The 15,049-nt window shown below is 39.7% G+C and overlaps 1 protein-coding gene across 1 annotated transcript in view; it reads left to right on the forward strand.

Moving 5' to 3' along the window:
• Nucleotides 1–15,049, forward strand: part of LOC135570964 (guanine nucleotide-binding protein G(I)/G(S)/G(O) subunit gamma-13-like) — a 47,893-nt gene that overhangs the window by 15,843 nt on the left and 17,001 nt on the right. Inside the window, exon 2 of the mRNA XM_065016786.1 lies at nt 876–1,009. Coding sequence (XP_064872858.1) covers nt 912–1,009 — 98 coding nt within the window. The 5' untranslated portion in view covers nt 876–911. The remainder of the gene's footprint in view (nt 1–875; nt 1,010–15,049) is intronic.

The raw sequence follows: 15,049 nt of genomic DNA on the forward strand, positions 1-15,049 counted from the left end.
CACTGTGAGGTCTACTACACCTGTTGTATTCAGCATTTCACTGTAAGGTCTACTACACCTGTTGTATTCAGTATTTCACTGTAAGGTCTACTACACCTGTTGTATTCAGCATTTCACTAAGGTCTACTACACCTGTTGTATTCAGCATTTCACTGTAAGGTCTACTACACCTGTTGTATTCAGCATTTCACTGTAAGGTCTACTACACCTGTTGTATTCAGCATTTCACTGTAAGGTCTACTACACCTGTTGTATTCAGCATTTCACTGTAAGGTCTACTACACCTGTTGTATTCAGCATTTCACTGTGAGGTCTACTACACCTGTTGTATTCAGTATTTCACTGTGAGGTCTACTACACCTGTTGTATTCAGCATTTCACTGTAAGGTCTACTACACCTGTTGTATTCAGCATTTCACTGTAAGGTCTACTACACCTGTTGTATTCAGCATTTCACTGTAAGGTCTACTACACCTGTTGTATTCAGCATTTCACTAAGGTCTACTACACCTGTTGTATTCAGTATTTCACTGTAAGGTTTACACCTGTTGTATTCAGTATTTCACTGTAAGGTCTACTACACCTGTTGTATTCAGCATTTCACTGTGAGGTCTACTACACCTGTTGTATTCAGCATTTCACTGTGAGGTCTACTACACCTGTTGTATTCAGCATTTCACTGTGAGGTCTACTACACCTGTTGTATTCAGCATTTCACTGTGAGGTCTACCTACACCTGTTGTATTCGGCATTTCACTGTGAGGTCTACCTACACCTGTTGTATTCGGCGCCTGTTGATCAATAACATGATATTTGCTTCTATGAGCCGTTCTGGTTCAGAATACTAACTTGACTTACTTACTTACTACCCCCAGGTTGCCAGGGTAACCTCCCCCAGCCAATCAGCAGTCATGGATGAGATGGATCTGCCCCAGATGAAGAAGGAAGTGGAGAGTCTGAAATACCAACTGGCTTTCAAGAGAGAGAAGTCCTCCAAGACAGTCACTGAGTAAGTCAACTACTACTAGACTACTACTACACTACCACTACTACTACTGCTACTACTACTACTACTACTACTACACTACTACACTACTACTACACTACTACACTACTACTGCTACTACTACTACTACTGGTACTACTACAACTACTACTATTACTACTACACTACTACTACGCTACTACTACACCACTACACTACTACACTACCACACTACTACACTACTACTACACTACTACACTACTACTACACCACTACACTACTACTACTACACTACTACACCCCGACTACACTACTACTACACCACTAATACTACACTACTATAATACTACTACTACACTACCACTACTACTACTACAACTACTACTACACCACGACTACACCACTACACTACTACACTACTACTAGACTACTACTTCACTACCACTACTACTACTGGTACTACTACAACTACTACTACACTACTACTACACCACTACACTACTACACTACTACTACGACTCTACTACTACACTACTACTACACTACTACTACTGCTACTACTACACCACCACACTACTACTATTACTACTACACTGCTACACTACTACTACTACACCACTACTACACCACTACACTACACTACACTGCTACTACTACTACACTACTACTACACTGCTACTACTACTACTACACCACTCCACTACTACTACTACTACACTGCTACTACTACTACACTACCACCACACTACTACTACTACTACTACACCACTACTACACCACTACACTACACTACACTACACTGCTACTACTACTACACTATTACTACACTGCTACTACTACACTACTACAACACTACTACTACACTACACTGCTACTACTACACTACTACTACTACACCACTACACTACTACACTACTACTGCTACTACTACTACTACTACTACACTACTACTACACTGCTACTACTACACTACTACAACACTACTACTACACTACTACTGCTACTACTACTACTACTACTGGTACTACTACAACTACTACTATTACTACTACACTACTACTACGCTACTACTACACCACTACACTACTACACTACCACACTACTACACTACTACTACACTACTACACTACTACTACACCACTACACTACTACTACTACACTACTACACCACTACACTACTACTACACCCACTACTACTACACTACTACTACTGCTACTACCACTACACTACTACTACTACAACTACTACTACACCACGACTACACCACTACACTACTACACTACTACTAGACTACTACTTCACTACCACTACTACTACTGGTACTACTACAACTACTACTACACTACTACTACACCACTACACTACTACACTACTACTACGACTCTACTACTACACTACTACTACACTACTACTACTACTACTGCTACTACTACACCACCACACTACTACTATTACTACTACACTGCTACACTACTACTACTACACCACTACTACTACACCACTACACTACACTACACTGCTACTACTACTACACTACTACTACACTACTACTACTACTACTACACCACTCCACTACTACTACTACTACACTGCTACTACTACTACACTACCACCACACTACTACTACTACTACTACACCACTACTACACCACTACACTACACTACACACTACACTGCTACTACTACACACTACACTGCTACTACTACACTACTACAACACTACTACTACTCTACTACACTGCTACTACTACACTACTACTACTACACCACTACACTACTACACTACTACTGCTACTACTACTACTACTACTACACTACTACTACACTACACTGCTACTACTACTACTACTACTACTACACTACTACTACTACACCACTACACTACTACTACTACACCACTACACTACTACTACTACACCACTACACTACTACTACTACACTACTACACCACTACACTACTACTACTACACCACTACACTACTACACTACTACACCACTACTACTACACCACTACACTACTACTACTACACCACTACACTACTACTACTACACCACTACACTACTACTACTACACCACTACACTACTACTACTACACTACTATTACTACACCACTACACTACTATTACTACACCACTACACTACTACTACTACACCACTACTACACTACTACACCACTACTACACTACTACACCACTACTACTACTACACTACTACTACTACACCACTACACTACTACTACTACACCACTACACTACTACTACTACACCACTACACTACTACTACTACACCACTACACTACTACTACTACACCACTACACTACTACTACTACACCACTACACTACTACTACTACACCACTACACTACTACTACTACACCACTACACTACTACTACTACACCACTACACTACTACTACTACACCACTACTACTACACCACTACACTACTACTACTACTACTACACCACTACACTACTACTACTACACCACTACACTACTACTACTACACCACTACACTACTACTACTACACTACTACACTACTACTACTACACCACTACTACTACACCACTACACTACTACTACTACACCACTACACCACTACTACTACACCACTACACTACTACTACTACACCACTACACTACTACTACTACTACACTACTACTACTACACCACTACACTACTACTACTACACTACTACTACTACACCACTACACTACTACTACTACACCACTACACTACTACTACTACACCACTACTACTACACCACTACACTACTACTACTACACCACTACACTACTACTACTACACCACTACACTACTACTACTACACCACTACACTACTACTACTACACCACTACACTACTACTACTACACCACTACTACTACACCACTACACTACTACACCACTACACTACTACTACTACACCACTACACTACTACTACTACACCACTACACTACTACTACTACTACACCACTACACTACTACTACTACACCACTACACTACTACTACTACACCACTACACCACTACACTACTACTACTACACCACTACACTACTACTACTACTACACCACTACACTACTACTACTACACCACTACACTACTACTACTACACCACTACACTACTACTACTACACCACTACACTACTACTACTACACCACTACACCACTACACTACTACTACTACACCACTACACTACCACACTACTACACCACTACTACTACCACTACTACACCACTACTACTACACCACTACACTACTACTACTACACCACTACACTACTACTACTACACCACTACACTACTACTACTACACCACTACACTACTACTACTACACCACTACACTACTACTACTACACCACTACACTACTACTACTACACCACACCACTACTACTACTACACCACTACACTACTACTACTACACCACTACACTACTACTACTACACCACTACACTACTACTACTACACCACTACACTACTACTACTACACCACTACACTACTACTACTACACCACTACACCACTACACTAGCCAACAAATAAAAACATTGCAACCTGCAGGTAGAAAATATCCTGATAAAAAAATAAAATATTCTATAAATCACATTGGCTTCATATGGCCTGTCTGCAACGAACTTGACATGTTGTATCAACTATTAACTTGAGTCGGGGCCAAGTAAATGTATAACACTGTATAAAATATTCTGGGTCTTCAGAGTTTCCAGACACAGCTGTCGGCTAGTTGAGTAATGGATAAGAAGCAGTGCTTGACTTAGCCAGGAGCTGAGTACCTTCACCTCAAATGTTCTACTTGCTTGAGCTCCTCTTCCTCTTATAGAATACTAGAGCTCCTCTTCCTCTTATAGAATACTATCTCAATGTTCTACTTGCTTGAGCTCCTCTTCCTCTTATAGAATACTAGAGCTCCTCTTCCTCTTATAGAATACTATCTCAATGTTCTACTGCTTGAGCTCCTCTTCCTCTTATAGAATACTATCTCAATGTTCTACTTGCTTGAGCTCCTCTTCCTCTTATAGAATACTATCTCAATGTTCTACTTGCTTGAGCTCCTCTTCCTCTTATAGAATACTAGAGCTCCTCTTCCTCTTATAGAATACTAGAGCTCCTCTTCCTCTTATAGAATACTATCTCAATGTTCTACTGCTTGAGCTCCTCTTCCTCTTCCTCTTATAGAATACTATCTCAATGTTCTACTTGCTTGAGCTCCTCTTCCTCTTATAGAATACTAGAGCTCCTCTTCCTCTTATAGAATACTAGAGCTCCTCTTCCTCTTATAGAATACTATCTCAATGTTCTACTTGCTTGAGCTCCTCTTCCTCTTATAGAATACTATCTCAATGTTCTACTGCTTGAGCTCCTCTTCCTCTTCCTCTTATAGAATACTATCTCAATGTTCTACTTGCTTGAGCTCCTCTTCCTCTTCCTCTTATAGAATACTAGAGCTCCTCTTCCTCTTATAGAATACTATCTCAATGTTCTACTTGCTTGAGCTCCTCTTCCTCTTATAGAATACTATCTCAATGTTCTACTTGCTTGAGCTCCTCTTCCTCTTATAGAATACTATCTCTAAAGTATTATGGAGCTCCTCTTCCTCTTATAGAATACTAGAGCTCCTCTTCCTCTTATAGAATACTATCTCAATGTTCTACTTGCTTGAGCTCCTCTTCCTCTTATAGAATACTAGAGCTCCTCTTCCTCTTATAGAATACTATCTCAATGTTCTACTTGCTTGAGCTCCTCTTCCTCTTATAGAATACTATCTCAATGTTCTACTTGCTTGAGCTCCTCTTCCTCTTATAGAATACTATCTCAATGTTCTACTGCTTGAGCTCCTCTTCCTCTTATAGAATACTATCTCAATGTTCTACTTGCTTGAGCTCCTCTTCCTCTTATAGAATACTATCTCAATGTTCTACTGCTTGAGCTCCTCTTCCTCTTATAGAATACTAGAGCTCCTCTTCCTCTTATAGAATATTATCTCAATGTTCTACTTGCTTGAGCTCCTCTTCCTCTTATAGAATACTATCTCAATGTTCTACTTGCTTGAGCTCCTCTTCCTCTTATAGAATAAAATCTCAATGTTCTACTTGCTTGAGCTCCTCTTCCTCTTATAGAATACTAGAGCTCCTCTTCCTCTTATAGAATACTATCTCAATGTTCTACTGCTTGAGCTCCTCTTCCTCTTATAGAATACTAGAGCTCCTCTTCCTCTTATAGAATATTAGAGCTCCTCTTCCTCTTATAGAATACTAGAGCTCCTCTTCCTCTTATAGAATACTATCTCAATGTTCTACTGCTTGAGCTCCTCTTCCTCTTATAGAATACTATCTCAATGTTCTACTGCTTGAGCTCCTCTTCCTCTTATAGAATATTATCTCAATGTTCTACTTGCTTGAGCTCCTCTTCCTCTTATAGAATACTAGAGCTCCTCTTCCTCTTATAGAATACTAGAGCTCCTCTTCCTCTTATAGAATACTATCTCAATGTTCTACTGCTTGAGCTCCTCTTCCTCTTATAGAATATTATCTCAATGTTCTACTTGCTTGAGCTCCTCTTCCTCTTATAGAATATTATCTCAATGTTCTACTTGCTTGAGCTCCTCTTCCTCTTATAGAATACTAGAGCTCCTCTTCCTCTTATAGAATACTATCTCAATGTTCTACTGCTTGAGCTCCTCTTCCTCTTATAGAATACTAGAGCTCCTCTTCCTCTTATAGAATACTATCTCAATGTTCTACTTGCTTGAGCTCCTCTTCCTCTTATAGAATACTATCTCAATGTTCTACTTGCTTGAGCTCCTCTTCCTCTTATAGAATATTATCTCAATGTTCTACTTGCTTGAGCTCCTCTTCCTCTTATAGAATACTATCTCAATGTTCTACTGCTTGAGCTCCTCTTCCTCTTATAGAATACTATCTCAATGTTCTACTGCTTGAGCTCCTCTTCCTCTTATAGAATACTAGAGCTCCTCTTCCTCTTATAGAATACTATCTCAATGTTCTACTTGCTTGAGCTCCTCTTCCTCTTATAGAATACTATCTCAATGTTCTACTGCTTGAGCTCCTCTTCCTCTTATAGAATACTATCTCAATGTTCTACTTGCTTGAGCTCCTCTTCCTCTTATAGAATACTATCTCTAAAGTATTATGGAGCTCCTACACCTGAATATAAAACAGTTCCGGAACCCAAAAATGAGTTCCGGAACCCAAAATGAGTTCCGGAACCTATTCCAGTCCAAGTCAACCACTGATAAGAAGTAAATCAGGTCGGGCTATTTTATGATGTTTCCACTGGATCAGAGCATGAAATGTTTCTCTTTCACTCTGAGTGGTTATTGTTGGATAATAAGAACCTAACATTATCAAAAAGGAGAGAGGATCTCTGGCAGTCTCTATGGGAGTACCACAGGGTTCAATTCTCGGGCTGACTCTTTTCTCAGATCAGAGCATGACGAGACGACACCATTCTGTATACATCTGGCCCTTCTTTGGACACTGTGTTAACAAACCTCCAAACAAGCTTCAATGCCATACAACACTCCTTCTTTCAGTCTCTACGGGGGTACCACAGGGTTCAATTCTCAGATCAGAGCATGACGAGACGACACCATTCTGTATACATCTGGCCCTTCTTTGGACACTGTGTTAACAAACCTCCAAACAAGCTTCAATGCCATACAACACTCCTTCTTTCAGTCTCTATGGGGGTACCACAGGGTTCAATTCTCAGATCAGAGCATGAAATGTTTCTCTTTCACTCTGAGTGGTTATCGAAAGGGAGAGAGCTGGAAGGATTTTTTTGCAAATACATTGAGGAACTATTATTGTAATTCTCAACGGATGTAAAAAATTAAAATAAAAAAATACTTTGTTTACTTGCTGTTTTGAGGTGAAGAAAACATTTACTTTGAGAAGCTCCACAGTTTATTAGTGGTGGAGATTTAAAAACAAAATCTAATTTTACTTGTCACAGTCACATGGTTAGCAGATGTTAATGGTCACATGGTTAGCAGATGTTAATGGTCACAGTCACATGGTTAGCAGATGTTAATGGTCACATGGTTAGCAGATGTTATTGGTCACATGGTTAGCAGATGTTAATGGTCACATGGTTAGCAGATGTTAATGGTCACATGGTTAGCAGATGTTATTGGTCACATGGTTAGCAGATGTTAATGGTCACATGGTTAGCAGATGTTAATGGTTAGCAGATGTTAATGGTTAGCAGATGTTAATGGTCACATGGTTAGCAGATGTTAATGGTCACAGTCACATGGTTAGCAGATGTTATTGGTCACATGGTTAGCAGATGTTAATGGTCACATGGTTAGCAGATGTTAATGGTTACATGGTTAGCAGATGTTAATGGTTAGCAGATGTTAATGGTTAGCAGATGTTAATGGTCACATGGTTAGCAGATGTTAATGGTCACAGTCACATGGTTAGCAGATGTTAATGGTCACATGGTTAGCAGATGTTAATGGTCACAGTCACATGGTTAGCAGATGTTAATGGTCACAGTCACATGGTTAGCAGATGTTATTGGTCACATGGTTAGCAGATGTTATTGGTCACATGGTTAGCAGATGTTAATGGTCACATGGTTAGCAGATGTTAATGGTCACATGGTTAGCAGATGTTATTGGTCACATGGTTAGCAGATGTTATTGGTCACATGGTTAGCAGATGTTAATGGTCACATGGTTAGCAGATGTTAATGGTCACATGGTTAGCAGATGTTAATGGTCACATGGTTAGCAGATGTTAATGGTCACATACACATGGTTAGCAGATGTTATTGGTCACATGGTTAGCAGATGTTAATGGTCACATGGTTAGCAGATGTTAATGGTCACATGGTTAGCAGATGTTAATGGTCACAGTCACATGGTTAGCAGATGTTAATGCGAGTGTAGCGAAATGCTTGTGCTTCTAGTTCCGACAACGCAGTAATATCTACAAGTAATCTAACAATTTCACAACTACTACCTTATACACACAAGTGTAAGGGGATAAAGAATATGTACATAAAGATATATGAATGAGTGATGGTACAGAACGGCATAGGCAAGATGCAGTAGATGGTATCGAGTACAGTATATACATATGAGATGAGTAATGTAGGGTATGTAAACATTATATAACGTGGCTAGTGATACATGTATTACATAAAGATGGCTAGATGCAGTAGATGGTATAGAGTACAGTATATACATATGAGATGAGTAATGTAGGGTATGTAAACAAGATGCAGTAGATGGTATAGAGTACAGTATATACATATGAGATGGGTAATGTAGGGTATGTAAACATTATATAATGTGGCTAGTGATACATTTATTACATAAAGATGGCTAGATGCAGTAGATGGTATCGAGTACAGTATATACATATGAGATGGATAATGTAGGGTATGTAAACAAGATGCAGTAGATGGTATAGAGTACAGTATATACATATGAGATGAGTAATGTAGGGTATGTAAACAAGATGCAGTAGATGGTATAGAGTACAGTATATACATATGAGATGAGTAATGTAGGGTATGTAAACAAGATGCAGTAGATGGTATAGAGTACAGTATATACATATGAGATGAGTAATATAGGGTATGTAAACAAGATGCAGTAGATGGTATAGAGTACAGTATATACATATGAGATGGGTAATATAGGGTATGTAAACAAGATGCAGTAGATGGTATCGAGTACAGTATATACATATGAGATGGGTAATGTAGGGTATGTAAACAAGATGCAGTAGATGGTATCGAGTACAGTATATACATATGAGATGGGTAATGTAGGGTATGTAAACATTATATAATGTGGCTAGTGATAGAAGCTGACTAGTGGTGGCTGTTTAACAGTCTGATGGCCTTGAGATAGAAGCTGACTAGTGGTGGCTGTTTAACAGGCTGATGGCCTTGAGATAGAAGCTGACTAGTGGTGGCTGTTTAACAGTCTGATGGCCTTGAGATAGAAGCTGACTAGTGGTGGCTGTTTAACAGGCCTTGAGATAGAAGCTGACTAGTGGTGGCTGTTTAACAGGCCTTGAGATAGAAGCTGACTAGTGGTGGCTGTTTAACAGGCCTTGAGATAGAAGCTGACTAGTGGTGGCTGTTTAACAGGCTGATGGCCTTGAGATAGAAGCTGACTAGTGGTGGCTGTTTAACAGGCTGATGGCCTTGAGATAGAAGCTGACTAGTGGTGGCTGTTTAACAGTCTGATGGCCTTGAGATAGAAGCTGACTAGTGGTGGCTGTTTAACAGGCTGATGGCCTTGAGATAGAAGCTGACTAGTGGTGGCTGTTTAACAGGCTGATGGCCTTGAGATAGAAGCTGACTAGTGGTGGCTGTTTAACAGGCCTTGAGATAGAAGCTGACTAGTGGTGGCTGTTTAACAGGCTGATGGCCTTGAGATAGAAGCTGACTAGTGGTGGCTGTTTAACAGGCTGATGGCCTTGAGATAGAAGCTGACTAGTGGTGGCTGTTTAACAGTCTGATGGCCTTGAGATAGAAGCTGACTAGTGGTGGCTGTTTAACAGTCTGATGGCCTTGAGATAGAAGCTGACTAGTGGTGGCTGTTTAACAGTCTGATGGCCTTGAGATAGAAGCTGACTAGTGGTGGCTGTTTAACAGGCTGATGGCCTTGAGATAGTAGCTGACTAGTGGTGGCTGTTTAACAGTCTGATGGCCTTGAGATAGAAGCTGACTAGTGGTGGCTGTTTAACAGGCTGATGGCCTTGAGATAGAAGCTGACTAGTGGTGGCTGTTTAACAGGCCTTGAGATAGAAGCTGACTAGTGGTGGCTGTTTAACAGGCTGATGGCCTTGAGATAGAAGCTGACTAGTGGTGGCTGTTTAACAGGCTGATGGCCTTGAGATAGAAGCTGACTAGTGGTGGCTGTTTAACAGTCTGATGGCCTTGAGATAGAAGCTGACTAGTGGTGGCTGTTTAACAGTCTGATGGCCTTGAGATAGAAGCTGACTAGTGGTGGCTGTTTAACAGTCTGATGGCCTTGAGATAGAAGCTGACTAGTGGTGGCTGTTTAACAGGCTGATGGCCTTGAGATAGAAGCTGACTAGTGGTGGCTGTTTAACAGGCTGATGGCCTTGAGATAGAAGCTGACTAGTGGTGGCTGTTTAACAGGCTGATGGCCTTGAGATAGAAGCTGACTAGTGGTGGCTGTTTAACAGTCTGATGGCCTTGAGATAGAAGCTGACTAGTGGTGGCTGTTTAACAGTCTGATGGCCTTGAGATAGAAGCTGACTAGTGGTGGCTGTTTAACAGTCTGATGGCCTTGAGATAGAAGCTGACTAGTGGTGGCTGTTTAACAGTCTGATGGCCTTGAGATAGAAGCTGACTAGTGGTGGCTGTTTAACAGTCTGATGGCCTTGAGATAGAAGCTGACTAGTGGTGGCTGTTTAACAGGCTGATGGCCTTGAGATAGAAGCTGACTAGTGGTGGCTGTTTAACAGGCCTTGAGATAGAAGCTGACTAGTGGTGGCTGTTTAACAGGCCTTGAGATAGAAGCTGACTAGTGGTGGCTGTTTAACAGGCCTTGAGATAGAAGCTGACTAGTGGTGGCTGTTTAACAGTCTGATGGCCTTGAGATAGAAGCTGACTAGTGGTGGCTGTTTAACAGTCTGATGGCCTTGAGATAGAAGCTGACTAGTGGTGGCTGTTTAACAGGCCTTGAGATAGAAGCTGACTAGTGGTGGCTGTTTAACAGGCCTTGAGATAGAAGCTGACTAGTGGTGGCTGTTTAACAGGCTGATGGCCTTGAGATAGAAGCTGACTAGTGGTGGCTGTTTAACAGTCTGATGGCCTTGAGATAGAAGCTGACTAGTGGTGGCTGTTTAACAGTCTGATGGCCTTGAGATAGAAGCTGACTAGTGGTGGCTGTTTAACAGGCCTTGAACTAGAACAGGTCATTATTAACCCTAACTAGAACAGGTCATTATTAACCCTAACTAGAACAGGTCATTATTAACCCTAACTAGAACAGGTCATTACTAACCCTAACTAGAACAGGTCATTACTAACCCTACCTAGAACAGGTCATTATTAACCCTATCTAGAACAGGTCATTACTAACCCTAACTAGAACAGGTCATTATTAACCCTAACTAGAACAGGTCATTACTAACCCTAACTAGAACAGGTCATTATTAACCCTAACTAGAACAGGTCATTATTAACCCTAACTAGAACAGGTCATTATTAACCCTAACTAGAACAGGTCATTACTAACCCTAACTAGAACAGGTCATTATTAACCCTAACTAGAACAGGTCATTACTAACCCTAACTAGAACAGGTCATTATTAACCCTAACTAGAACAGGTCATTATTAACCCTAACTAGAACAGGTCATTATTAACCCTAACTAGAACAGGTCATTACTAACCCTAACTAGAACAGGTCATTATTAACCCTAACTAGAACAGGTCATTATTAACCCTAACTAGAACAGGTCATTATTAACCCTAACTAGAACAGGTCATTACTAACCCTAACTAGAACAGGTCATTATTAACCCTAACTAGAACAGGTCATTACTAACCCTAACTAGAACAGGTCATTATTAACCCTAACTAGAACAGGTCATTATTAACCCTAACTAGAACAGGTCATTATTAACCCTATCTAGAACAGGTCATTATTAACCCTAACTAGAACAGGTCATTACTAACCCTAACTAGAACAGGTCATTATTAACCCTAACTAGAACAGGTCATTATTAACCCTAACTAGAACAGGTCATTATTAACCCTAACTAGAACAGGTCATTACTAACCCTAACTAGAACAGGTCATTATGAACCCTAACTAGAACAGGTCATTACTAACCCTAACTAGAACAGGTCATTATTAACCCTAACTAGAACAGGTCATTATTAACCCTAACTGAACAGGTCATTACTAACCCTAACTAGAACAGGTCATTATTAACCCTAACTAGAACAGGTCATTATTAACCCTAACTAGAACAGGTCATTACTAACCCTAACTAGAACAGGTCATTATTAACCCTAACTAGAACAGGTCATTATTAACCCTAACTAGAACAGGTCATTATTAACCCTAACTAGAACAGGTCATTATTAACCCTAACTAGAACAGGTCATTATTAACCCTAACTAGAACAGGTCATTACTAACCCTAACTAGAACAGGTCATTATTAACCCTAACTAGAACAGGTCATTATTAACCCTAACTAGAACAGGTCATTATTAACCCTAACTAGAACAGGTCATTATTAACCCTAACTAGAACAGGTCATTATTAACCCTAACTAGAACAGGTCATTATTAACCCTAACTAGAACAGGTCATTATTAACCCTAACTAGAACAGGTCATTATTAACCCTAACTAGAACAGGTCATTACTAACCCTAACTAGAACAGGTCATTATTAACCCTAACTAGAACAGGTCATTACTAACCCTAACTAGAACAGGTCATTATTAACCCTAACTAGAACAGGTCATTATTAACCCTAACTAGAACAGGTCATTATTAACCCTAACTAGAACAGGTCATTATTAACCCTAACTAGAACAGGTCATTATTAACCCTAACTAGAACAGGTCATTATTAACCCTAACTAGAACAGGTCATTATTAACCCTAACTAGAACAGGTCATTATTAACCCTAACTAGAACAGGTCATTATTAACCCTAACTAGAACAGGTCATTACTAACCCTACCTAGAACAGGTCATTACTAACCCTAACTAGAACAGGTCATTACTAACCCTAACTAGAACAGGTCATTATTAACCCTAACTAGAACAGGTCATTATTAACCCTAACTAGAACAGGTCATTACTAACCCTAACTAGAACAGGTCATTATTAACCCTAACTAGAACAGGTCATTATTAACCCTAACTAGAACAGGTCATTATTAACCCTAACTAGAACAGGTCATTACTAACCCTAACTAGAACAGGTCATTATTAACCCTAACTAGAACAGGTCATTACTAACCCTAACTAGAACAGGTCATTATTAACCCTAACTAGAACAGGTCATTATTAACCCTAACTAGAACAGGTCATTATTAACCCTATCTAGAACAGGTCATTATTAACCCTAACTAGAACAGGTCATTACTAACCCTAACTAGAACAGGTCATTATTAACCCTAACTAGAACAGGTCATTATTAACCCTAACTAGAACAGGTCATTATTAACCCTAACTAGAACAGGTCATTACTAACCCTAACTAGAACAGGTCATTATGAACCCTAACTAGAACAGGTCATTACTAACCCTAACTAGAACAGGTCATTATTAACCCTAACTAGAACAGGTCATTATTAACCCTAACTGGAACAGGTCATTACTAACCCTAACTAGAACAGGTCATTATTAACCCTAACTAGAACAGGTCATTATTAACCCTAACTAGAACAGGTCATTACTAACCCTAACTAGAACAGGTCATTATTAACCCTAACTAGAACAGGTCATTATTAACCCTAACTAGAACAGGTCATTATTAACCCTAACTAGAACAGGTCATTATTAACCCTAACTAGAACAGGTCATTATTAACCCTAACTAGAACAGGTCATTACTAACCCTAACTAGAACAGGTCATTATTAACCCTAACTAGAACAGGTCATTATTAACCCTAACTAGAACAGGTCATTATTAACCCTAACTAGAACAGGTCATTATTAACCCTAACTAGAACAGGTCATTATTAACCCTAACTAGAACAGGTCATTATTAACCCTAACTAGAACAGGTCATTATTAACCCTAACTAGAACAGGTCATTATTAACCCTAACTAGAACAGGTCATTATTAACCCTAACTAGAACAGGTCATTACTAACCCTAACTAGAACAGGTCATTATTAACCCTAACTAGAACAGGTCATTACTAACCCTAACTAGAACAGGTCATTATTAACCCTAACTAGAACAGGTCATTATTAACCCTAACTAGAACAGGTCATTATTAACCCTAACTAGAACAGGTCATTATTAACCCTAACTAGATTAACCCTAACTAGAACAGGT

Source organism: Oncorhynchus nerka, unplaced genomic scaffold (genome assembly GCF_034236695.1).
Source record: "Oncorhynchus nerka isolate Pitt River unplaced genomic scaffold, Oner_Uvic_2.0 unplaced_scaffold_870, whole genome shotgun sequence".
Taxonomy (NCBI): domain Eukaryota; kingdom Metazoa; phylum Chordata; class Actinopteri; order Salmoniformes; family Salmonidae; genus Oncorhynchus; species Oncorhynchus nerka.